Source organism: Psilocybe cubensis, chromosome 10 (assembly GCF_017499595.1).
Source record: "Psilocybe cubensis strain MGC-MH-2018 chromosome 10, whole genome shotgun sequence".
NCBI lineage: Eukaryota > Fungi > Basidiomycota > Agaricomycetes > Agaricales > Agrocybaceae > Psilocybe > Psilocybe cubensis.
In genome coordinates, this window is record NC_063008.1 from 381082 (window position 1) to 405817 (window position 24736).

The 24736-nt window shown below is 45.4% G+C and overlaps 5 protein-coding genes across 5 annotated transcripts; 1 reads left to right on the top strand and 4 right to left on the bottom strand.

Moving 5' to 3' along the window:
* Window positions 1–98: 98 nt before the first annotated feature.
* On the bottom strand, window positions 99–2590 carry JR316_0010452 (uncharacterized protein; the record flags this gene model as incomplete). The annotated part of the gene is made up of 12 exons (XM_047896120.1): window positions 99–216; window positions 270–314; window positions 354–481; window positions 541–1271; window positions 1325–1452; window positions 1512–1582; window positions 1636–1747; window positions 1803–1828; window positions 1873–1912; window positions 2049–2059; window positions 2116–2310; window positions 2369–2590. 12 exons carry the CDS (start codon window positions 2588–2590, stop codon window positions 99–101), a joined length of 1827 nt encoding a protein of 608 aa, XP_047744165.1.
* Window positions 2591–6198: 3608 nt separating this feature from the next.
* JR316_0010453 (putative ATP-dependent helicase) lies at window positions 6199–12238 on the top strand (the record flags this gene model as incomplete). Its single annotated transcript, XM_047896121.1, has 21 exons — window positions 6199–7527; window positions 7579–8048; window positions 8107–8199; window positions 8258–8365; window positions 8419–8509; window positions 8581–8724; window positions 8783–8857; window positions 8911–8961; window positions 9019–9526; window positions 9592–9722; window positions 9779–10219; window positions 10271–10382; window positions 10437–10755; window positions 10813–10887; window positions 10945–11072; window positions 11123–11275; window positions 11336–11453; window positions 11510–11598; window positions 11664–11708; window positions 11771–11791; window positions 11850–12238. 21 exons carry the CDS (start codon window positions 6199–6201, stop codon window positions 12236–12238), a joined length of 4890 nt encoding a protein of 1629 aa, XP_047744166.1.
* Window positions 12239–12500: 262 nt separating this feature from the next.
* JR316_0010454 (uncharacterized protein) lies at window positions 12501–14460 on the bottom strand (the record flags this gene model as incomplete). Its single annotated transcript, XM_047896122.1, has 11 exons — window positions 12501–12635; window positions 12694–12938; window positions 12997–13102; window positions 13158–13253; window positions 13309–13379; window positions 13439–13510; window positions 13561–13656; window positions 13727–13786; window positions 13839–13994; window positions 14045–14386; window positions 14457–14460. 11 exons carry the CDS (start codon window positions 14458–14460, stop codon window positions 12501–12503), a joined length of 1383 nt encoding a protein of 460 aa, XP_047744167.1.
* Window positions 14461–15823: 1363 nt separating this feature from the next.
* Window positions 15824–18362, bottom strand: JR316_0010455 (uncharacterized protein; the record flags this gene model as incomplete). Its single annotated transcript, XM_047896123.1, has 10 exons — window positions 15824–15953; window positions 16012–16223; window positions 16277–17025; window positions 17079–17209; window positions 17269–17339; window positions 17397–17515; window positions 17564–17679; window positions 17734–17825; window positions 17879–18073; window positions 18123–18362. 10 exons carry the CDS (start codon window positions 18360–18362, stop codon window positions 15824–15826), a joined length of 2055 nt encoding a protein of 684 aa, XP_047744168.1.
* A 1310-nt stretch (window positions 18363–19672) lies between these two features.
* On the bottom strand, window positions 19673–20297 carry JR316_0010456 (uncharacterized protein; the record flags this gene model as incomplete). Its single annotated transcript, XM_047896124.1, has 2 exons — window positions 19673–19926; window positions 19988–20297. 2 exons carry the CDS (start codon window positions 20295–20297, stop codon window positions 19673–19675), a joined length of 564 nt encoding a protein of 187 aa, XP_047744169.1.
* Between the last annotated feature and the right edge of the window lie 4439 nt (window positions 20298–24736).

Here is a 24736-nt window from a genome sequence, read left to right on the forward strand (position 1 = left end):
TGGTCTTCTAACCAGTTGAATACAAGACCCGGAGGTTAAAGTTGAACGCTGGGCTATAGCCCGATATGCCATTGCTAATAAACTACCTACTTTACATACTACTTACGAGACACGAGATAATTGATTTTTCGGGGCGGCCACATTCTGCTTTGGTTGTTTGTCATTGCTGTGGGAGAAATCAAGATGTCAGAATCTCCTGGTTCGGCAATGCCATGCCTGAAGAAAGAAGAATATTAGAAGGGATTTCGAAATGGATGCATCAGACTTACTCCTTCCATACGTGTTCATTAAGAGTAGCACCGCACTCTTCCTTTCTGCAATGGGCACAAACCATCGAAATATTGTTTGCGTACATGCGACCGTTATCGCTGTCTATGCACCTTCTTGCTACAATCTCATCTTCCCCAGTAAGCAATTCATAGTTGCACACGGACCCCAATCCGGGGAGTAATTGTCGATCATGTGCAATGCGATGTTCATCCTAAAAGTGAATCCCCCCGAATCAGACCAGCGAAATTGTCAAGTGATGGCTACACCTACCAGAATATTCCACCTTAAAACACAGCGTCCCTTAATGAGACTGTTGCAAGATACACATTCGAATATCGGATCAGCTGCATCCATCTCCTCAGAGGTAGTCACGGCCGGATCAAATCCAAACTGCTCGAGAATGTCCGCCATGGCTCGCATGCGATCTTTGTTGAAATATATACCGTTTTCGTCGTTCCAAATCGTGCTCCTGGTATGATGTGAAAGTGATCGACGTTCCAACTCGTCCAGTGCCTTTTCAGCACTAATATATGGTTCATATGGAATACCATGATAATGGGCCAGGACATTAGGATACCGCAAGTGGTCGCTACGGCACGTTTTGCATGAGAAGATAGTTGTTGCCAGTCGAAGCACGCTGCTTTCGTCAAAATTATATGTAGTGCCACAGGCTGATTTGATCAGGCTTATAAGCTTCCCTTCCATCTGGGTCCGCCACTCATGGGAAATTTGTGCGTAATTGACACGCAGGGGATCGAGGTGCGCCGAAGTGAAAGGTTCTAATGATGTGTCGTCTATTAGGTCTCGCACCAGCTGTACCTTAAACAAATCCGCTGCAGAGGGAGTCGGAGTGTACAGCGAATACTGCGCTGCACATTCTTTGGCGACTTTGGATAATATTGGCAGCCGATTTTCCAGAAACACCCTGCGATCGGCTTGCAGTCTTAACACGCGGGACTCGCTCATCAATACATTGAGGTCCGGACCCATGGAAATCAATACTTGTTTAAGCATAAATTAGTACTTTCAAAGCAGTTTGTTAGGCATTGCGCACCTGTATCAGTCAATTCATTGCAGCATGCATCATAAATTTGAGGTATATCAAAAAGATCTTCGTAACCGTCTTCGCTCATAAGAGAGAGCTCGGGTTCCCATCCTAGTGATTTTAAGTGGGCGACAAGCCTGTCAATTATTCCAAAGGTGTTAGTGTCCTGGTGTATGGGTGTAGAAGATCTTCTCACCTTGATTGACGACGAAGAAACAAGTTATCCTCTCTTTCGTTTTCGTCCCATGTCTTGTAGATGGCGGCATGCTTAACGAGTTATACCTTAGCTCAAGGGTCTCTGACAAAAATATCAGGCTTACCGTTTCTATGTTGTTCAATTCTTTAATTTTGTCAGTCATCCAACTTGCCGGGTTTACTGACAAGGAACATTCTCTCTTCCACTTTTTTCCAGTTTCAAGTAAGTAGTACGACCTGTAGGCTGGGTACCGTAAGTTGTATGCACTGAACAGGACTCAACACGGCTTACAATGGTCCTTGTACGGCAAGAGAACTCTGGGAAGGTATGGTATCAACTCCATGGGGCATGTCATCTGTACCTGCGCATCTGTTGATAATTGCCCACGGATCATCACGAATCTAGTCATATCAAATAAGGATACAGATTCAGGAAAAACTTCAATCATATACGCGCCTGTATTGTATACACGGCACACAAGCTCGAACTCTTGCCGCAAAAACGGTGATCGGTGCTCTATTGTCTGCGCCAACGAACCTTCCGCAGTACTGTAGAACAGGTCATTAGACAGAAAGATAGAAATTAAACGCTAAGGAATACCCACTTGACACTTCTTACCAAATGCCAAATTCGTATACTGGATGTCCGTTAAATCTGGTGGACAGTCTGGCATCCCAATAAGCTCCCTGGAGGCTTTCCACAGAGTCGGCGCCACGTCTGAGCTCTTCAGAATATGTCGAAAATGTATTGAAGTGCACGATAGGTGCCATAAATCTTTCGGCTCTAAATCTGTGCAGATCTGATAGAGCAGGCAAACATAAGAGATGTATAGGGCGGCTACGAGAAGAATTTCTGACCTCAAATGCCAATATTTCTACGGGGAGCCCACCCAGAGAATTCGCGGAGTATACAGAGGTCTCGTTCAACTCATTTGCTGGCGTTCTCATTTTCTTCGGTTCTCTTCCTTCATTCAAGACGTCAACATTGGTGTCCTGACTAGATCGCGACCGCTTTACGGTCGCGTCTCTATTAGTAGTTGATGATGAAGAGTTGTCGACGGTAGAATGGAGTTCAGGCATTTCGACTGGGGAGAAAACAAGAAAGAATGCTACGAGTTCACCGTGTTGTGCTTTATAAAGACCAATTTCAACCAACGGTGCCCTCCAAGTGATGGGAGGCCCATCAGGGCCAGATTTGATGGGCCGAGCGGAAGCAATAAATATTAGATACTCTCTAGTCAAAGGTTTAGATGATTTTAAAACCCGCAAGTTTACGAATAGAAGTTTCTGACCTCAAATACCAATATTGCTTTGGAAAGTCCGCACAGAGAGTTCTTCTCTAGAGAGGTATTGCTTGCAACCCCGTTCAACCTTTTTGTTGGCTTCCCCTTTTTCTTCGGTGGGTTCTCTGCATTCAAGTCATCTACATTGGAGTCGGTAGCCTGTTGCGACGATGTTGAAGAGTTCTAATAGTAGGTCGGTGTGATCCCAAACATCGTAGACTGGGTTCGAGTCTAGAAGGCGACGCCGCGACGGTCCTGCAAGATCGCGTTGATGAGCTGTTTTAGCCGGCACCAATCGGCTTGGTTATTTTTGTTACTATGTTAGTGGTGCCGCGCGGCGCTGTCTGTGGCTTGCAGGCATATTTTTGAACTCCGAATATCGTCACATTATTCAAACTTTCCTTTCTCCAGGATATTTCTGTCAGCCTGCCTCTTTTACCTGATGTTCTCTGTTAAATTTCTTCCTAATCGATCTGTACCGTCAAAACGGTTTAACCTGCTCTACCTCCTTCTGTCGTCATTGAACGACAGCACGGAAATTTAACAAACTAAGGAATGCGCGATGAAAGTTAATTTCACTTGAAGAGTATACATTGGCAGACACTATGTCGTATAATGCACGGTTCAAATCAACATGTACGAAGCTTTTATCCACTCAGAAAGTCCTTTACCCATGGTCAGCGTTTCCGATGCGGTGTATCCGACCTGAGGCTCCTGTTCAACTCATTTGTCTTGCTTGACACTGAATTTTGGGAAGATTACACTGATCACCCTTTTCCATCAACGGGTGTCAGTGTGCAAATCATGTAGGATAAAGGGTCTGTTCTATATGTTTTTTTCTCCCCTTCTCCTCGCATTTGTGTTCTCAGACACCAAAAAGCTGTCTCTAAAGCCGACTTCTCCGCATGTGGTACGCCAATCCGCTGTTGGATTCCCGTGGACACACGCTATCTCCTTTGCACAGCAACGCGTGTGATTCTGCACCAGCACTCGAGGAGTGCTCGTGTCAGAATCAGCGTTATCAGATGGATAACGATCTTTCGAAGCTTCGCTGTCTTCTGCAGACACGTCCGGGCCTGTACAGATTGTGCCAAAAAGCGTAAATAGTTGGAAAACCGACACTCTCGGGCACAGCAACGGTGACACATGTCGTGCACGGATGTGATAGAAGTCCAGAGCAGCATGCGTCGCCGTCCTTCAACTATTTTCCTTTTCGAGCATAATGGTATGTTTTATAAAGGGCTGTGCTGCAGCCTTGAATTACCAACAACCTCATCCTTTCCCTTGCAGCATTCTCCCAGGTGAGTCGATCTCGCACTACGATTAACATCGCAGAGCTCATCGCTGGATGCAGAATACGGGGTGCAGTTCAGTCCACACGGACGATCTGCAGGCGAGCTTTTACGACATTGCGTTGATCCGCGCATTCGCTGACTCGTTCAATTACTTTAGGCTGCATGCTGCATATTCATCCTCTTCGTCAACGAGTGGAGGATGTCTGCTACCTGGCGCAATAGCTGGGTAGCAAAGCCAGTTGGTTGCACAACGCGACCAATTGGATGTTTCGTACTGACCTGCCTCTAATCGAGGCAAGGACACACAGACGATGGAGCGGCGCCAACTAGCCGCCGCTCCTCGTCGACGTTTGGAAATGTGAGTGGTTGATTCTAAATCGATTGCGTCTTGATCTGACCTGTTTGTAGGCTACTGCTATGCCGTTTATATGCCCACATGATATGCTCAAAACAACAGTCCCGTTATCGTCTAACTCGACGAGGGACATGGTCCTATTGCTTGATGCTCGATGTCTTGATACCTGAATTACTGGCCTGCAGCCGCTCCATTCGGAGATAGCTGGGCGAACGCTGTCTGGTCTGCACTTGGTCTCTTGGTCTCTTGGTCTCGTTTGTCTGTGCCTCGATATTTGTCCCTGCCTGCAGCCGCTCCTCCAAACGGAGATTGCTGGGCAAAGCTGCTCGTTCCCACATCTACTCGATCTTGTCGCTCCTTTGAAAAGCTAGGGAGCGGCCGGACGGTAAAGGCTGCCTACCGCATCACCGCGGCCGCAGCAGTAATTTTTTTCTCCAAGGGTGGAGGGGTTCCGACCTCCATCGTGCATGCCTTGTCGTGGCCTTGGAGCTTGAACACTTTTCATCGGTTGCATTGATTGTGACCGGTGGAGGTTGACCAAATGCACACAAAAAAAAACAGGAATCGGTAAGATCACATAGTCATTGTCTAGTTTTATAAGTATTTGCCTTTGTACCTAAACTCACTTTCAATAAAAATATATCTCAACTATACGCTACATCGTCAATGTTGAACAATTGAGTTCTTCACTTAGAATGTTAAAATTTGTCACTCTTAAACTACACTAGTGGTTTCAAAACATGCTGAATACTACCCAGTTCGAGATGATTGATAAAGTCGTTATTATCGAATCGGCTCTATACTCGTCGGTACTTTGGGGAGAGAAATAATTTGAATTACCTAACAATATGCCCATAGGCCCTCCTAGTGCTTCATCCGTGTTCTCAATCGCTCGAGCCTGTTCTACTCACGCCCCGGAGCATGTCTATTTTTTCGCTTATTTGAGACCCAAACATCGTCATTCTACTGTGTGTTGTGCGCGTATTTGAGAGCTCCGGAGGCCTACCTTTGCTTACCTTTGACCGGAGCACTTGGGAAGTTTGGGTCAAGTCATGTCACACGGCGGGCAAAAGTGCTGACTAGTCAGCATGGGAGTTGGTCTGACCAGTCACGTGACTATATCGTGACGCGTTCCGTGACGAATCAACTGACCAGTCAGGAGAGGTCACACAAATGTTGTCACGCTGGTTAGTATTGGTAAATGAGTTCAGTAACATAAGATTAAATGGGAATAAACCATTGTCTTCCGAAGCACTGTGTCACTGAGGAAAAGTAATGAATGACTCGGAATTGGATATTTCTTGTGTTTGGTTGAAATTCAGTCATTATTCAAACAAATGGATAACTAATCACGCTTTCAGAGTACTTGTGCATGGTCACCCGACGTTGTTTAGAAGGTACACGACGCCCGCCCTGTGTAAGTCTCTGGGGCATAGAAAAGAAATCCTCTGTTCTACAATCAATGAGCGGAATTACAGAAACTTAGCAGCGTGACAATAAATGCGTGACAGCTACATGACTAGTCAGGTGACTAGTCAGCACACTGGTCAGGTGACTGGTCAGACCAACTCCCAGGCTGACTAGTCAGCACTTTTGCCCGCCGTGTCACTGACATCAACATTAACACGTGATTGTGTGAAAAGAATTTACGGCTCCGAAGACCGCAATAATTCTTTTTTGAACCGACTTCCAGCTTTATTTCATGCCATCACCATACTTATTACCAACGATTCTAACATAAATCATACGCATTCGATGCGCGAGATTGTATCCAATCATCAGCTATGCGTTCGAACATATCCAACCAACCAGAATGATGCCTTTGTGCCCAATGTCAATGTTACGCTGTTGACGAGGTTGATCCACGATGGCACTGCCAATTTGCTACCCGGTCGTGATCTGAAGGGTAAACGAAAAGCATCCAACGATATAGAACAAGAAGAAAGGGAATCAAAACGGGCAAGAAATTCTGCAAATTTGACCAGTAACACAGAGGAGAGTACTCAGCAATATCGTGTCACGGTCAGCTATCCAACGATCTCTTCACTGCGGTCCCAAGATATGCCTCACCATGGTGAGATGGCACCTATTTTGCATCATCTCTTGAATATACACTATGATAGTGACTTGACCCAGGATATTGGGTTTGCTAGACCAGACCCAGTCTCCCTCGACATTTGGAACAGAGAGGATGATGAACTGCAGGCGGCTCTGCTGGCATTGAATGGGTCCAGCCTCGATTTGGGAATTGTCAGGATTACCCAAGACGGTGAACATGTAGTTATCGTATCCGGAAAAGGGGAATGGTTGCTTATCACTCCTTCCCTTCGTATCGACGCCAACTCTCACGACATTCAGTCTGAATCGGCCGTTGATCTTCTACTTGCCATCCGGACACTGCAACTGATGGGGAGGTCGCACCTCGAAGCCAAGTTGAAAGTACTGCCTCCATCAGAATCTTTTTTCTTTTCTTTGCAGCTAGAGTATACGGCATCAATCGTTCTCCCTGCAATTATGAAACCGTTTTCATCTAAACGCGTCAGCAAGAAAGATGTGCACTCGCGTCAGGATGCTCGGCGACGATTTTTAACCGCAGCTTGGGTCTATGACGATATGCATGACTCCGGTGGCAAAACCATGACAGTGTCCTCATTTTATTCTACGATGGGACCTGCTCCGCCGTTACCATCTCCGGAGGCGACCAAGGCCATGCAACCGGTTGCCCTCTCTTCCACATTGCTTCCTTTCCAACTCCGTAGTGTTGCCTGGCTTTTAGAACGAGAAGGCATATCAGTCACTTCTGACGGCAAACTCGTCCCACAGGAGTCTTCTGGCCAATTTTCGTTTTGGAGTGAGGTTAAAGATGGTGAACGAACTTGGTATTACAATCGCTTGAGTGGTGAGCTAGCAGAAGAAGCTCCCGAGTTGCCTACGATACACGGTGCAATGTTGGCAGAGGAACCGGGGTTGGGTAAGACTGTAGAAACCATTGCTTTGATGCTTCTCAACCCAGCCCCTAAGGACTGGAATCCTAGTTTGACACGGTGGGATCCCGATGGGCATCTTGATGTCAAAGCCATCAAAGTAACCTTTTTTCCTATTCGCTATATTGTGTGCTTAATTATTGTTCTGTAGAGCACTTTGATTGTTACTCCTCCTTCGTTGGCATCGCAGTGGAAGACAGAGTTGGCAAACCATGCACCCTCTCTCAAAGTTCTTATGTACGACGGATGGACCAAAGTTAAAGTCCCCATCAGTAAAACAAAGTGGGGCCTTGAACGATTCAAGAAGGTAGAATTAGAATCAAGGCCCAAGAAAAAAGGCAAATCCAAAGCACGGAATGTTGAAGAGGACGGGTCAAATTCGCGAAGTGATGACGGTGAAGTCCTCGAGTGGTGTGAGTACGTGCACCAATTTGATGTGGTAATTACCACATATAATGTGCTGAGGAGCGAGATTCACGTCGCGCGTCCTCCGCCAGACAGACCGAAAAGAGAAGAGGCGTCTTATCATACATCTTCGCGGCTTAGGAGCCCTCTGGTCATGGTTGAGTGGAAGCGCGTAGTTATGGATGAGGTTCAAATGGTTGGTGGTGGACAGGCTGCGTAAGTCATGCTTTCTCCCTTGTCATTGATAACATCGTTGAATTTTGAACACATCTAGTGAGATGGTGTCTCTTATACCCCGCCTATCCTCTTTGGCCGTCTCAGGCACACCGGCTAAATCGCAGATGTCGGACCTTATTCATGTTCTCAAGTACGTCGTTTGTATCCTGATACCGCCTTCCCTCGATGTTAATGTGTGTGTTTTCAAGATTTTTGCGCATCGATCAACTTGTTGGCGATCTACGCCTTTGGAATAGACTTTTGAAACCGGGGTTCGCCAAAGACTTCGCGGCTTTTTTGAAGCATTATGGAATTAGGTATGCTCACATTTTCAACTCAATAAACAACTTCTGATGCGTGCATACTGTAGGACAATGAAGTCCTGCGTGACATCCGAATTGACGATTCCTCAACAAACGCGATACCTTGTTGGGATTGACTTAGGTCGAGTTGAGCAACATGTGAGCCATTTTGCGGCCTCTGAGTACATCTCGATCTTTTCTTACATTGTTCAACTTGATGCGCACTCCAGGTTTACGACCAGACCCTTGAGGCAATCTTACAGCAATTGGGTCTTGATGCGAGAGGAATTGCCGCTACCGAGGGCTGGCAGGTTAATGGAAATCTCCTACGATCTGCTATTCGTCGGTTGCGTGGGATCTGTACACATCCTCAAGTATACACCACTTTCTATTCTTTTTCTGTGCATTTTCATTCAAGGATCTTCTATGTAGGTTGGTCAATTACAGAAACGGGGAGATGGTCTCTATAAACCGGGCGCTCTGAAGACCATCGATGCTGTCCTTCAGGTATGGAACTTTATGTCACGATCAAAAGGCGTTCCTAACAGGATCTTTGTAAGTCGATGAGAGACCAGAACTGGAAAAATCTAATGGAAGATTGGAAAGCCAAAGTATGCTAAACTTGTTGTATATTGTCATTGTTTCTATTCTCAATCTTGTTTTCATAGATCCAGCTTATGATCCGTTACGCACAACTGCAACAGAAAGACGACACGGTTCCTAATCACCAACAAAACGCACTGAGAACTCTGGTTCTTGTCGAGGAAGATACCAACAAACACCTGGAAGAAATCAAAGATGCCTTGACGAAACATGACGCGAAAGGCAAGATCTTGATAGAAGAAGCCGCTCAACTGCGCCAACAACGGGAAGTCTCAGCTGAAGCTGGTGAGCCGAACGAAAAAGGAAAGGGAAAGGCTCGCGATAGTGCAGACGGTCGTGAAGATGATGGCGGGGAAGACGAAGATCCGGAGGAAAAAGGTCTTCCTAAGACACCAGCGGGAGAAGAACACCGCGTGAAACGCAGAACGCTGAAGAGCCGCCTGCGCGAGGGGTATGTACTACTCCATAGGGTCAAGTTCCTACAGGGTGATGTTTATCATGTCCTGGGACGATCCAACGACGAGGACGCAGCCTATCAGGCTGCAGAACAGTTGCGGCGTCAGCTTCTAAAAGGTATATTTTTGTGCATCATTTTACCGGCATATCGATTAGCTAAAAGTTTATCGATGTTTTTGTAGTAACTGAAAATGAAGCTGCCAAAGCGATGAGTATGCTCAACGGACCGAATTTGAAGCCTACTGTGACTCTAAATGATTTAATTATCGATCTCCCCTTGCTGGGCAAGGGAGGAATTAGGTCTACAGATTTGGTATGTTCATGCCAACTTAAATTTGCGATGATGATACTCATTCCAGTACTTCGTAGATGGAAGAAGCTAACACCATCGTGGATGAAGTTCTCAATGACCAGTCTGATCTTACGTGGGAATGGAGAACCCACATCATGGAGTTGTTAACGAAGCCCTTGAATCCAGGGGGCGCAGAAGACGACGTCGATGGTCAAGAGTATCAGCGCACTCTGGATGACCAAGGTGAGGCTGAAACGTACCTGCAGGCATATGCTGCCATTTTATCCGACCGCAGAGAAGCTCTCGTCAATGAGCGCACGTTGTTGGCGGCACATGAAGTCCGTGAAAAACAAGTGCGCCAAACTAAAGCTGCGTTGAAGGCAGCCACCGCTGCTGCTGAAGCGTTGGACGTCCCTGAAGGTCTAGATATCAAGCCAGAGCACGAGGTGTTGCATGAGGAGCTATCTTCTCAACGCAAGGATATATTGATTCGTCTAGATGGGAGGTCTGTGAAGAGCGTGAGTCGCGATTTTTCTATTCCTTCTGTTGTTAACTAACTATTTGTTTAGATTCTTATTGATCTAAACGGCGTTGCTGTGAAGATATTACAAGAAAACAACCCGGAAAAAGTTATTGTTAGGGAAGCTATCGATAAATTGCGACGCTTTATTTCTGAGCAGAGTAAAGTTGACATATTTTTCATCATGGTATAGGTCAACTTATTCTTCGTGTCAGATTCCTTGCACGAAAAGCTTGATGCGGACCTGGCCCTTCTCAGAAAAGCATTCAATCAAAGGATTCTCTACTTCCGGCAATTGCAGGAAATTTCAGACTCGGTGGCTGATGTTGAGTGGGAAGAAGCTTCAGCGGCGGACGCAGGCCTGGCGTGCGTCACGGAGAAAAACGAGTTGGAAGCAAAAATCAATACTACGCGTGCACGGCAGCGATACCTTGATAACCTCGCAAAAAATCAAGATGAAGGTATAATGGATGAAGATGACAAAACATGCATTCTCTGTCGAAGTGAATTCATCAGAGGATTTATTACGCAATGGTAAGTACTTTCTTCTCAGTTGTAGTTCAATATCTGTGATTTTAATATGCCTACCAGTGCGCACGTTTTCTGTGAAGGATGTATGCGAGCATGGTTACTACGAAAAGAGGGCAAAACATGTCCTGTTTGTCGGTGAGTCAATTGTTTACTGCGTAACTCCTCGTGCTCATCATGGTCTCTCTTGTCTAGCGTGGCTATCAACCCAGATAGCGTGCAACGATTTACAGTGAATGCTGCACAGATCGAACCTCCTCCTCAGCCAGTATTGGGAGAGCCCGCCCCTCAATCTCGCCGACAGATTGAGTACAACAGAATTGGTATGTCTATCCGGTTATAATGCAGCTCACAGCTCATACGAGGTGAATAGATCCAGCCATTTTCAAAGATATTCAAACTATGGAGACCTATGGCGATTTCGGAAGCAAGATTCAAACACTGATTCGGCATATATCATATATCAAGCACATCGACCCAGGTGCCAAAAGCATAGTGTTTTCGGCTTGGGCCGATTCATTACATAGTCAGGGCTTCATTCAATACAAGGTCTTATTTGGTACATTTCTGATATGCTTTATTCTAGTTGTCGAACGGGCATTCTCGGAAAATGGGATACCATGCTTGAGAATAGATCAGGGTTCAAAAAATGCCGCCGAGAAGTTTGCGGCGGATCCTGATATTCTTGTTCTTTTGCTACATGGGTGAGCTTCATTCGCCTCTTTAAATCTGAGCCAACATATGCTAATATCATATCAAGAGAGCGAGAAAATGCTGGTTTGAATGTCACTTGTGCATCTCGGGTATTCCTTCTTGAGAGTGTAGTTCACCACAGTTTCGAGATTCAAGGTATATGAATGATTTTCAGTTCAAATTTATGGATCTTTTTACCCATTATGACTATATAATTATAGCTATTGCACGGATTGACCGCCTTGGCCAAACGCGACCCACAGAAGGTGATGTTTCGATTTTTACCGGAATGCATATGCCATTTCTGACCTTGCCATCTCCCTTCTAGTTTACTGCTACTATGCGGAAGGTAGATCCGTTTATTGTTTAAGTTTCTACATCTCCGTTACTCATATCATTCGATATAGGTACAATTGAACGCAACATTCTCGACCTCGCTGCTCGAAAAGGGCTATCATTATATACCAAGGAAAATTCTCATGGTACTGTGAATGTGTCGCCGTTCAATCAAGACAACGAACAAGATGTCGATAATCCAGAAAGGCGCAAGGGACAGCAACGAGGAGACTTCATCCACAAAATTGACGATATGCTTTCGATATTATTCCCTCACATGTTTGAGGATCTGGAATATCTTCTACCTCCATCTGTCGCTTTACCCTTTGATCCCTCGATAGACGAGGTCCACGATGTTACAATGGCTGATAACGTTTCAGCGTCTATTACTCGTGCACTCAATCATGCACCTAATAGTGCTACAACCAATGTGGTTGCTGGCCCATCTAGACTCCGCTAATTTAGTTTAATCTGTTTTTACAAGCTCATTCAGCAGCCTTTGCGTATGTTGATAACACCTCTGAATGTTTAATCGTCATTCATGTACCATAACCTTACGCATCAGAATAGATTACAAAGATACACATTATTACAAAATCGATAGTATTACACAAATGAATCGGAGTGTTGTACAAATACACAATGCGGCAAACACGTCTACAAGCAAGGAAAAAATTACAAGACCGAGATTATTATATCGCCCGCTTGGAGTGGAGTAAGATTTAGTTTCTGGAGCGAGCAGTCGTGGTAGTCGTTGGTTGGTCAACGTTAGTGGAGGCCTGACGTTTTGCGGCTGCCTTCTTCGCAGCCAGCTCAGCATCTTCAGTAACAGAGTGAGTATGAGCTCCTCGTGTATCCTATGTGGTACATTTTCAGTCACCAGGCATCATCACGCAGTATATCGGAAGAACAGACCTGCTTGAGATTCAAATCACGTTCCATGGTCTCGGCGATTCCCTCCACTTCGCGGGTGCACTGGCCAGTGTGAAGCACCTTCCTTGATATCTCTTCCTGGCTGATGGCACCATGCAGAGTACCACCCCTCTGCAAAAAGTGTTCCATCGGCACAGGTGCATGGGTCTGAGACTGATGCACGACGGGAGCTTCGTGGGTAACTTCATGAATGGGGATGGTGGTGTGAATATGTTGCCTGTCGATGGCTAGAAAGAAAGTGTCAGCGCAACAACGAATGATCCTGGTGTAATGTATGACACTCACTTTCTTTTTCGATAACGGGCTGGATGACGTGATGGACGTGATGATGAACCGTCTCATTTACAGTGGTACCTTTGTCAATAATGGTCCTTTCCTTCGAAGAGTGCATCTTGATGGTGTGTTGATGAATATCACGAAAAACGAATGGCCAATAAGAGACATACCAAAGTGTCGTGGAATTGGTTGACTTGTCCTTCGAACAAGGTGTTATCCTCGACCTTGTTAGCATGTTTTTCGCGGACGTGAGTGACGGGGTGAATCTGAAAGAATTCAATCAAGACTCTGCCAGTGCGCATACGTACTAAGGGTACTTACGAAAGATTTGTGTTGTTCTTCCAACTCCTCAGCCGCAACAATGGGCTGAGTGTGATGTTGAATATGATGAACTTTCGGAAAGATATACTTTTAGCAAAACGTTCAAGGCAAAACGATGAATCGAACATACTATGGCGCTCGCGATCCTTAACTCGTGAAATTTCCTCTGTCTCAATGTGGCGGACCCGTTCATGAGTGACCGCTGCACATAGATAAGTTACACATTGTGACAGGACTTGTATTGAGACGTACGTTGAAGTTGGTTCGTGTCCTCCTCTGCATTAGCAGTGGGCATAGAGTCCTTCGGACTGTTTTTATTGTGCCCAAACACATGATCTCCAGACAAGACTGCGAAGATCATGAGCAAAAGTAACAGAACGATACGGGGAATACATGCCTCCCGTATGACCAATCTCACGATCAACATCGTATTCACGTTCGCGGTACATGTAATCTTTGTCACTCGAAGGACGTCCACCTAGAAAGATGGTTATTGATGTTGATTAGACATAAAAATACCATGTACATACGTTCGTATGTCGACTCTGTTACAACAGTACGAGTGACTGGAACAGGAGCTCGACCCTCGGTAGCCTCTTGGCTGTACGATTCAAGCGTGGTGCGCTTCGATGATGATCCGAGACCAGTACCGCCGCCAGAGGATGTCCCTGCATCCATCATTCGAGCTAATGATAGTCAGTAGGGGAACTATCATATAAGAAGAATGAAATCGTACTCTGAGATTGATGAGTACCGGACAGATCGCCTCCTACCGCGGCAGCAGCGTCGGTTCCGTATCCAGAGATACCATGAACCTTAGCGCGTTCCGCGTCCTGTTGCATGGCGAGCTCAGAAGCTACGTTACTAGGCTTCCCGGAAGTCCCAGGGCCGGTTCCAGAAGGAAGCTTGTGGGCAGGACCATGGGTAGCGCGGTTAGAATTGGTAAGGCGGCTAGACTCCCTGGTCAAACGCGTGTCGGCATTCGAGGATGGGTCGCTGCCTTGCATATCCACCCCTGGACGCTCGTCCGACGGGCTGGTATCGCTGCTGAGCATGTTTTTCATAGTGTTACCGATACCTATGAGAAGATATCGTCAACAATTTCGAAGCCAAATGAATTACAGCGTAAAGAAAGTAAGAAGACATACCCATTGTGAAAAATGTGTGTGCGAGGTCCTGAAGTTCAAAGAAGCGGACAGAGGTTTGAGTTGGATGAACGGATGCGAAACACCACTTTATATACCTCAAAATACGTACGTCATGTTTTCATTTAAAATACGTGATTCAGTTGGGCGGATGTACTTTGAAGGTCTCCCATTTTCTTTACAAGTGAGACGTGTGCACTCAGATGTCCCAATTCATCAGAACCGGGATGGATCGCGACGTAAAACTACTGAGAAGTTCGGGTTATTCAAAAGAGTTCACGATATATTTATCAATTTGAGCTGAGGGTAGAGTTATGGTAAATGATATAAGAGAGCGTGATGGATGGAAAGTTTGATAGGAGGTTTGAGGTTCCATAATGTAGTCACATGATTTATCCGGAATATGCAAATTCCGAGAGTCTCCGATTGAAATTTAGAGAACACATATGTTAACTGTAGTGCTTGTTAATCGGTCAAAAGGACAATATTAATGGGAGCACCCAGAAAGTCCAAAGTGTTGCATTAGTTAGTATTTTGACATTTGTTAATACTTACATCATAATCATCGCCCTAGCATTCAAATATTCACGGCTTGCATGTTTATGTAGCTACCTACCGCTTGAACATCAATAGTTTCATTCTTTGCAGTCCAATCTTTGTCTTCAAGTCAGTTAAAAATATGACTATATTATAATGACCTGGAATATGCACCTCCTATAATACATCAATATAATCAAACTGACATTGCTTTTTTGATCACCCAAAAATTCGAAATATGCCTGAAAATGTTGTAATCGAGGCTGAAAAACACTGTAATTGGGCCTGAAAAATATGGTAACACTTTAAATTGCAGCCCAACTTTCTGTGCAAAGCACGGGTACACTGCTAGTTTCTTAGAAATTACAAAAAAAATTGATGACGGGACTCGTAACTGCCGTGCGTAGCAACGGCCTAGTCTCGTTCTGTGAGAGACCCGAGACTAATAAGCGGAGCTTTCAAGAAATTTGTTTGTTAATTAGTTCTGTACTTGAATTTCGTTGCTCTAAGCCGATGGTAATATTCACGTAAACTTAGTTATGTCTGAATATAGAGTACCGAGTTCGAGTTATGAGTACTGCCCGGTTCCACCATACCCACGAAGGTGTTTGTTTTGGTAGTGGTGTAAAGTTCTATTCATGGTTGATTGACAGACAAGTTAACGGTCTCACATTACCTTACAAGTCGTTGGCGTTGAACGTTGAACATTGGACTGGTCACTGGTCCCAGGCTAAAACACAACGTAATGTTAAACGAAGCCATTCCAAAGCTTATTTCTAAACAAGTTTTTTTAACCGTTTCCTGTTAGTTTGTAAAAACAATTCAAACAAAAACTAAACTGTTGGAGCCCAACGTGATACGGCATAATTAATTTTTTGAGGTGGCCACATTCTACTGTGGTTGATTGTCTTTGCTGCGGGAGAAGGCAACATGTCAGAATCGGCGAGCTCGGCAATGCCATGCCTAAAAAGTAAAGAGAGTTAGAAGGGATTTCGAAATGGATACATCATACATGACTTACTCCTGCCAGGCGTGTTCGGCAATCATGGTACTGCTCCCTATTTTTCTACAATGCGAGCAAACCATAGAATCGAGAGTGTTTGCTTGTCTGCGACCATTGTCCTCGTCTAAGCGCCTCTTCGCTGCGATCTCGTCGTTCCCACTCAGCAGTTCATATGTGAGCGGAATTTTACCAGTCCTAAAGTGGCGCTTGTGTCCCCATTGATGTCGTGCCTACAAGCCCCCGCGTGAGACCTGTAAAGTCATCAAATCTTGTCTAAACTTACCAACATGTTCCACCTTAAAACGTAACGTCCTCTGTGCGAGCAGTTGCAAAATACGCATTCGAATATTGGATCAGCTGCGTCCATTTCCTCAGAGGTAGTCACCGCCGGATCAAATCCAAAATGCTCGAGAATGTCAGCCATGGCTTGCATATAATCTTTGTTAAAAAATATATCGTTGTCGTCGTTCCAAAACGTGCTCCCAGTACGAATCTCAAGTGATCGACGTTCCAATTCGACAAGATCCTCTTCGGCGCGACGATTTTGATCAAATGGAATAGAATGGTAATGAGCCAGGACTTGGGGATACCAGAAATTATCTTTGGTTACACTGTGGCTGTCTTTGCACTTTGTGCATGAGAAAATGGTTGTCGCCAGTCGAAGCACGCTGCTTTCGTCAAACTTATACTCGGTGCCACAAGCCGATTTGATCATGCTGACAAGCTTCCCTTCCGTGCGAGTCCGCCAATCCAGGGAGATTTCTGCGTAGTTGAGGCGCAGGGGATCGAGGTGCGCCGAAGTGAAAGGTTCCAATGATGTGTCGTCTATTAGGTCTCGCACCAGCTGTACCTTCAACAATTCAGCTGCAGAAGGAGTCGGAGTGTCCAGTGAATATCGCGCCGCACATTCTTTGGTAACCTCGGATAATATTGGCAGTCGGTTTCCCAGTAAAGCCTTGCGATTGGCGCACAGTCTTAGCGTGCGATACTGGGTCATCGATGTATTGATAAACGCCCCCATGTCATTTAGCACTGAATTAAATCTAGATTAATACTTTCAAAGTAGTTCGGTAGATATCGCGTACTAGTATCAGTCATTGAGTTATTTTTGCATGCATCAACAATTCGGGGTGATTTGAGAAAATTTTGGTAATTTTCTCTGCTCATCTTAGAGAGCTCGGATGTCCATCCTAGCGATTTGATTTGGGCGATGACCCTATAAATTATTCCAAAGGCGTTAGAGTCCTGGAATATGGATGTAGAAGATCTCCGCACCTTGCCAGGCGACGACGAAACAAATTATTATGCCTTTGTTTGGCGTCCCAATCTTTGTATGTGGCGCTATGCTTAATGTGTTTTAAGTGAGTACAAGGTGTACCGACAAAGATGTCAGGCTTACATACCTCTTCTATATATTTCAATTCTTCAATTTTTTCCTTCATCCATTTCGCCTGATTTTCCGCCGCGGCACATTCTCTCGTCCAAGTTTCCCCTGTTGCAACTGAATAGTACATTTTTTTCTCTGGATACCGTCAGCTACAAGTAATTACCGGGACTCCAAACGGTTCACCATAGTTTCTGTAAGACAAGAGAACGCTGGGCAGGTACGGGACCAGTATCTTCGGGCATTTCTTCTGTACCCGCGGATCCATTGAGACCTGACCGGGGCCCTCAACCATTACGAATCTAATGACATAATCAGGAGACAGACACGGTGATGATTGTTTAAAAGATACATACCTAGATCTTATACATGGCACGCAAGCTCGAATTCTTGCCGCGAAAAGGGTGAGTGGTCGTCTGTTGTCTTCGCCAATGAACTTTCGACAGTACTGTAGGAGAAGGTAATTAGATAGCAAACTTGTTAAAGTTTAGGAATGCCGACCTGACAACTCTCACCAAATGCTAAATTCGTATACTGGATATCTGTCAAATCAGATGGACAATCTGGCATTCCGATTAATGCCCTCGAGGCTTTCCATAGAGTCGGCGCTAAGTCTGAGCTCTTCAGAATACGTCGAAAATGCTTCGAAGTGCAAGATAAGTGCCATAAATCCTTTGGTTCTAAATCTGTGCAGATCTGATGGAGTGGGTAAGAATCTGCACGTTTACGAATAGGAGTTTCTGACCTCAAATGCCCATATCTCTACTGGGAGGCCACCCAGAGAGTTCTCCACAGTTTTTGCCTTCGCTACCGACTTCTTGGGCACCTTTCTCTTCTTCTTCTTCGGTGGGCTCTCTTCACCGTCGTCGTCAACATTGGAGTCCATAGTTCGCGACCGCTTCGTCGCGTCTCTAGTACTTTTCACGGCTGACGCTGAATGTTCAACGGCAGAAGGTACAGCTTTGCGATTACGCAGTGTAGGCATCTTGGAGGAAAGACCAGGCTGATTCTAGAAGACCACCTTGTCGTGGTTCAAGTTCAAGAGCAATTTCAACCAACTGTGCCACTCCAAGCGATGGGAGGCCGTGCGCGTGATGTGCCACTGGGGCCTGGGCGGAGACAATAAAGGACTTCATGGCAAGTCGCGCTCGAAGATACAACGCTGGGCCGATACGAATTTGCCAGAAAGATAATGTCAAAAACAAACAGGAAATTGCCTGTCCTTGTTTTTCGGACAAATATTAAGGTACTTTTCTCTGCTCTCTAACACCAAACTTCTCACTGAAAGCAATTTCTCCGATAACACGCCAATCCTCTGATGGATTCAGATTCCCAACCATCCACGACGCGTATTTTTCTGCAGACCTAAATCTGGATGGTTTTCCGACATCAGGGCGATTGTGATATATTCAGAAGGTGAATGGGTTATGAGCAGGACTTATAAAATCATGCACACAAGCCACCTGTGTGAAGTTCTTATCCACTTGAAAATTGCGGTTCTATAGTAAAACGAGGCATGAGGCGATCGGCAAGAACATAGTCTTTGAGCGAATGAATGAGGTGGTACGTGTTTCTCCTCCGTGTCACCTCCTTCACTGGTCAGAACCCCTATTGCGAAGGAAAGCCTGCTATAGCACCTTTGCCCGTCGTTCTTTTCACCCACCCTCCCTATAATAAGCAGTTTTGCATCTCGAATTATCATTGCGCGATTAAACTCGCTTTCAAATGTCCGTTTGGAACTACCTGGTGAGCGTGGATATTTCTCGCACATAAAAGCGTAGAACGGGCATTCTTCGTGCTTTCACCCACTAGCTAATATTCTGACATCTGTGTAGTACACTCCCATTTAGTGCCTGCTTAATTTACGTTCTGTTCTTGACATCTCAAATGACCCTCAAAGAGTCCTGGTTTAAATAAAATCACTTTCTCACTTCTTGGCGAAGTGTAGCACAGAGTTGCAAACTATTCCAACCCATTTAGCCTTGGTTCTTACAGTGTTCTCTCCTGCTTGATAGCTTAGGCTGTAGGTTACCATCATGATGTCGTTCCTTATTCACACTTGAGATAAAATGCAACAAGAATGAGATATTGATAATGATAAATGTTCGTTCTCTATTGGATACATTTCGTTCTCCCTTTCCAAGGGGGTTAAAGCATTATTTTGGTCGTAAGCTCTAGATATGTCATAAGGTAGGCGATACAAATACAATTTCCGTGGAGAAAGCGAAGGCGAAGGTGAAGTCGAAAGCAAAAAAGAGGTCCGATTGAAAAGCGAAGGTGTGTAGAAACTGATTCTCATGAGCGGCGAAGGATAGCCCAGGCCGTAATGCCGCCGCCAACAGCCAGCACGGTGAGGATGCAGAACGCGCACAGGCATCGTCTGGCCCATTTGAGCTCGGTGGTGCGGATGGTGGCGATGATTTCTCTGCGTTCTTCTTCTGTCTTTTCGGGCATCCATGCGGGTGTGTCCTCGTCTGAGGACGGCTGTGAGGGCTCGCGGAGTGGAGAGAGGAGGATGAAAGCGCCAAAGAGCCAGAATGGTGGGAATACTACGAAAGAAAGAGGTAAGTTATTGAACACCAGACGGAAAGATAAAGAAAAGTGACATACAGAACCCGAATTTGAAAAGGAACATGGCGAGCGTAACGGGCTCGGGCGCGTGCAGTGTGTATTCGGGGAGAGGGATGGCAGATTCTTCTGCGTATGGTGGTGGTACGTCTGAGAGGCTTTGACGACGTTCGTCGTGGCGGCTGTCATGTGTAGAGAATGTGTATCCGAACTGCTCGTCTGTGGGATCGAGCATGCGCATGGGGGGTGCAGTCCATGTGGAGTGTGTTAGGACTGGAACTGGGGATACTGGACTCTGTGCCTCGAGATCAAAGTTGGAAGAAGAGCTGGTCGATGCGATAGGAGCCGACATTGCAATTGTGTGAATGTGAATGTGGAGTTCAATTGTGAATGAAACGGTTTATAAGACGCGGCTGGCTGAGAGAGCTCTGAATATGTCGATTGCAAAGAGGCTTTGAAAAGGCGGATGGTAGTGGCGTATCCATTCGGTGTGAGCGAAGTTTTATATAAAATTGGGGACTAGCAATCCGATGCCAATCCAACCATTTTGCGTGGATTGACTTATATCTTGTTATAGTAGGTATTGGGTAGTGACACCATGGCAACGGAAAAATATAGACAAATAAAGGGCTTGTACGCATTTCTGTAGGGGTCACTTGGATCGCGTTTCTCGCGTATTTTGCCGCATAATCTGTTACAATAATTTGTTTATAGCACCTTGAAACGATTTTTTTGATTTGAATATGCAACAGGAAGGTATACAGGACGAGGACTCTTAAAACATGCCAATTTGGGTATAATTAGAACCTTCTATATTTGGTAAAGATGCCTTTCATTGTCCGGCAAACTTATCGCGGATGGGTTTCCAATCCCGCACTTTTCCCCCTATCCGCGTTGCAACGTGACCAAGTCGAACAATCGAAGCGATTGACAGCCCTGGGTGGCATGGCGCACCTTTTTCCCACCCCAATCGTCCCCGCTGCGTTCTCTCGCTTATTGATTTCTGAGGATGAACCAATCCATCAAGGTCCGTCGCTCTATTCTAGGATACACGATGACACTGGTAAAATCCCTATATCAACCCCCATAATGGTGTATTTACGTTAGAAAATATGTATGTGGCTGTAACCATAAATGCAAGGAGGATCTATTGCCCAAGCATGCATAGCTGGTAAATATCAATGATTGCCGTTGCAACCTGTTGCAACACTGTCATAGTCGCGGGTACAAAGTTCCTCGTAGTCGAGTTGGTCGACTTGACTGTCATCTTCTGCTAAGATTTAGTCCACTTAGTTGGATTCTCGACTATGAGTCAGAGTAAGTGTTGGCATAGTCTGTGACTTAGTCGGAAACTTCAACCCACCCGTATGTTGAATCTTGAACCAATTTCTGAAGTCGTAATCTTCTGCTCCGGGATATTCAGAGTTGATACATCTCTCTGTAGAAAACTATTGCCACGGCCCACCAACGGCCCACTACCCAGCTGCTCTGAGGTACATGTACTTTCTGTCTATTTACCATGTTCTATTTTTATCCCGTCTATGATAGTCGTCCGCACTGGCTGTGGCTTTTCTTGGTGACTTATGTTAAGGAAACCAACAGGGGGTCTTAAACATCAACGATTGAGCTGTTAGTATCATAGTCAATATTTTGTTCCAAAGAGAGGACCACATACTCAATCTTGAACTCGGCTGGTCCAGCATGCGTTGAAACCACTAATAAATTTTAATCTTTCAAGTGAAAAAATTGTTCGACACAAATCACGATTTAGGTGAATAAATGTAGAGTTATATTCATTGAAGGTGAGATTAGATACAAAAGCACATAATTATAAAACTACACAATGACTATATGATCTTACCAATTCCTATTTTTTTTTGTGTGCATTTGGTCAACTTCCACGGGTCACAATCAATGCAACCAATGAAAAGTGTTCAAGCTCCAAGGCCACGACAAGGCATGCACGATGGAGGTCGGAACCCCTCCACTCTTGGAGAAAAAAATTACTGCTGCGGCCGCGGTGATGCGGTAGGCAGCCTTTACCGTCCGGCCGCTCCCTCGCTTTTCAAAGGAGCGACAAGATCGAGTAGATGTGGGAACGAGCAGCTTTGCCCAGCAATCTCCGTTTGGAGGAGCGGCTGCAGGCAGGGACAAATATCGAGACACAGACAAACGAGACCAAGAGACCAAGAGACCAAGTGCAGACCAGACAGCGTTCGCCCAGCTATCTCCGAATGGAGCGGCTGCAGGCCAGTAATTCAGGTATCAAGACATCGAGCATCAAGCAATAGGACCATGTCCCTCGTCGAGTTAGACGATAACGGGACTGTTGTTTTGAGCATATCATGTGGGCATATAAACGGCATAGCAGTAGCCTATGAATATGTCAGACCAAGAGGCAATCGATTTAGAATCAACCACTCACATTTCCAAACGTCGACGAGGAGCGGCGGCTAATTGGCGCCGCTCCGTCGTCTGCATGTCTTTGCCTCGATTAGAGGCAGGTCAGCACGAAACGTCCAATTGGTCGCGTTGCGCAACCAACTGGCTTTGCTACCCAGCTATTGCGCCAGGTAGCAGACATCCTCCACTCGTTGACGAGGAGGATGAATATGCAGCATGCAGCCTAAGGTAATTGAACGAGTCAGCGAATGCGCGGATCGACGCAATGTCGTGAAAGCTCACCTGCAGATCATCCGTGTGGACTGAACTGCACCCCGTATTCTGCATCCAGCGATGAGCTCTGTGATGTTGATCGTAGTGCGAGATCGACTCACCTGGGAGAATGCTGCAAAGGAAAGAATGAGGTTGTTAGTGGTTCAAGGCTGCAGCACGGTCCTTTATAAAACATACCATTATGCTCAAAAAGGAAAATAATTGAAGAACGTCGACGCATGCTGCTCAGGACTTCTATCACGTCCACGCACGACATGTGTCACCGTTGCTGTGCCCGAGAGTGTCGGTTTTCCAACTATTTACGCTTTTTGGCACAATCTGTACAGGCCCAACCGTGTCTGCAGAAGACAGCGAAGCTTCGAAAGATCGTTATCCATCTGATAACGCTGATTCTGACACGAGCACTCCTCGAGTGCTGGTGCAGAATCACACGCGTTGCTGTGCAAAGGAGATAGCGTGCGTCCACGGGAACCCAACAGCGGATTGGCGTACCACATGCGGAGAAGTCGGCTTTAGAGAAAGCTTTTTGGTGTCTAAGAACACAAATGTGAGGAGAAGGGGAGGAAAAAACATATAGAACAGACCCTTTATCCTCCATGATTTGCACACTGGCACCCGTTGATGGAAAAGGGTGATCAGTGTAATCTTCCCAAAATTCAGTGTCAAGCAAGACAAATTAGTTGAACAGGAGCCTCAGGTCGGATACACCTCATCGGAAACGCTGACCATGGGTAAAGGACTTTCTGAGTGGATAAAAGCTTTGCAGCCAATTGTGAGTGCACCCCGACATTGTGGGCATGGCTGCATAATTTTCCGACATCAGCCAATAAAATTTACACATAAGTACACGAAAAATGAATTTTACTAAGCGGAGATCAAATTTGAAGACGGCAAACCCAAGAAACATTTAGTCTCGTACCCACCCGTTATATCGCGCGATCTCCCCCAGCGAGAGTTTGGGCACCTTTAGTCCTATTTTGAGTCGAAGGCAAAAAATTCGACGAACTTGATGGGGAAGATGCTTGAAGATGGTGTCATTTGCAACGGTTTTATTCAGAAAATTTGACTCTGATTTCGTTCTCCGCCGGAACTCTCCGGAACATCTGGAGCCGAGATTAGGAAATATGATTGCGAAACATAGCAAAATCGTCGATGAGTAATTACTAAAAGTCGATCTATCAGAACTAACATCGATACGACCATTCTTAGAGCCATATCCTTCTCAAACTGTAAGGTATGTCGACGGTTTGGTGCAAAATCGTACCATGGTTTGAAATAAATTCAAGATAGGAGCATTCCCTATGTAACTCGGTTACCCAGAAATTCAAGTCCGACTTACGTTAGGCCTATCCATATGAAAGCAGCTGTAAAGTTAGTTATAAAATCCCTCTAGTCTTTCTTCTCGAGATGCCTACACTGCGTAAATGCGAAGCTCTACCAATTACCATTAAAAACTCTTAAACATCAGCCCCAACAAAGCGGTCGCGACAGGCTACCGACTCCAATGTGGATGACTCGAATGCAGAGAGCCTACCGAAGAAAAAGAGAAAGTCAACGAAAAGGTTGAACGGGGTTGCGAGAAAATTGCTTAGTGGAGACGAGGAGATTGTATCAAGAAGGTGCATAGACGACGACAACGGTCGCAGACAAGGAAAAACTCTAACTTCTATGGTTTGCCCCCATTGCAGAAAGACAGGGAGCAGTACTACCCTGAATGAACACATATGGAGGGAGTAAGTCTTCTAAGTCATCGTATGGTCCATATATTTTGAAGTCCCTTTTAATTCTTCACTTCCTTAGGCATGGCATTGCCGAACTAACTGATTATGACATCTTTCCTTCTCCCGTCGCAAAAGCAGTCAAACACAGGAGAATGTGGCCACCTCGAAAAATCAATTTTGCCGTACCACGTTCGTAGGATGAACTAGGTATGAATTGAGAGCAATGAGCATAGAAAGAGCACATTATGCATATATCAGGTTGGTCAAGAAACAGAATAAAGGCGCACAACAGCAACCTTTTTAGAACGATTCAACGACTCCATTTGTACCTTGTGGTTTGCAAGAAACGATAATCTCTCCCTTTCGTCTCCATTTTTTTGTTATTTCCCGTTTC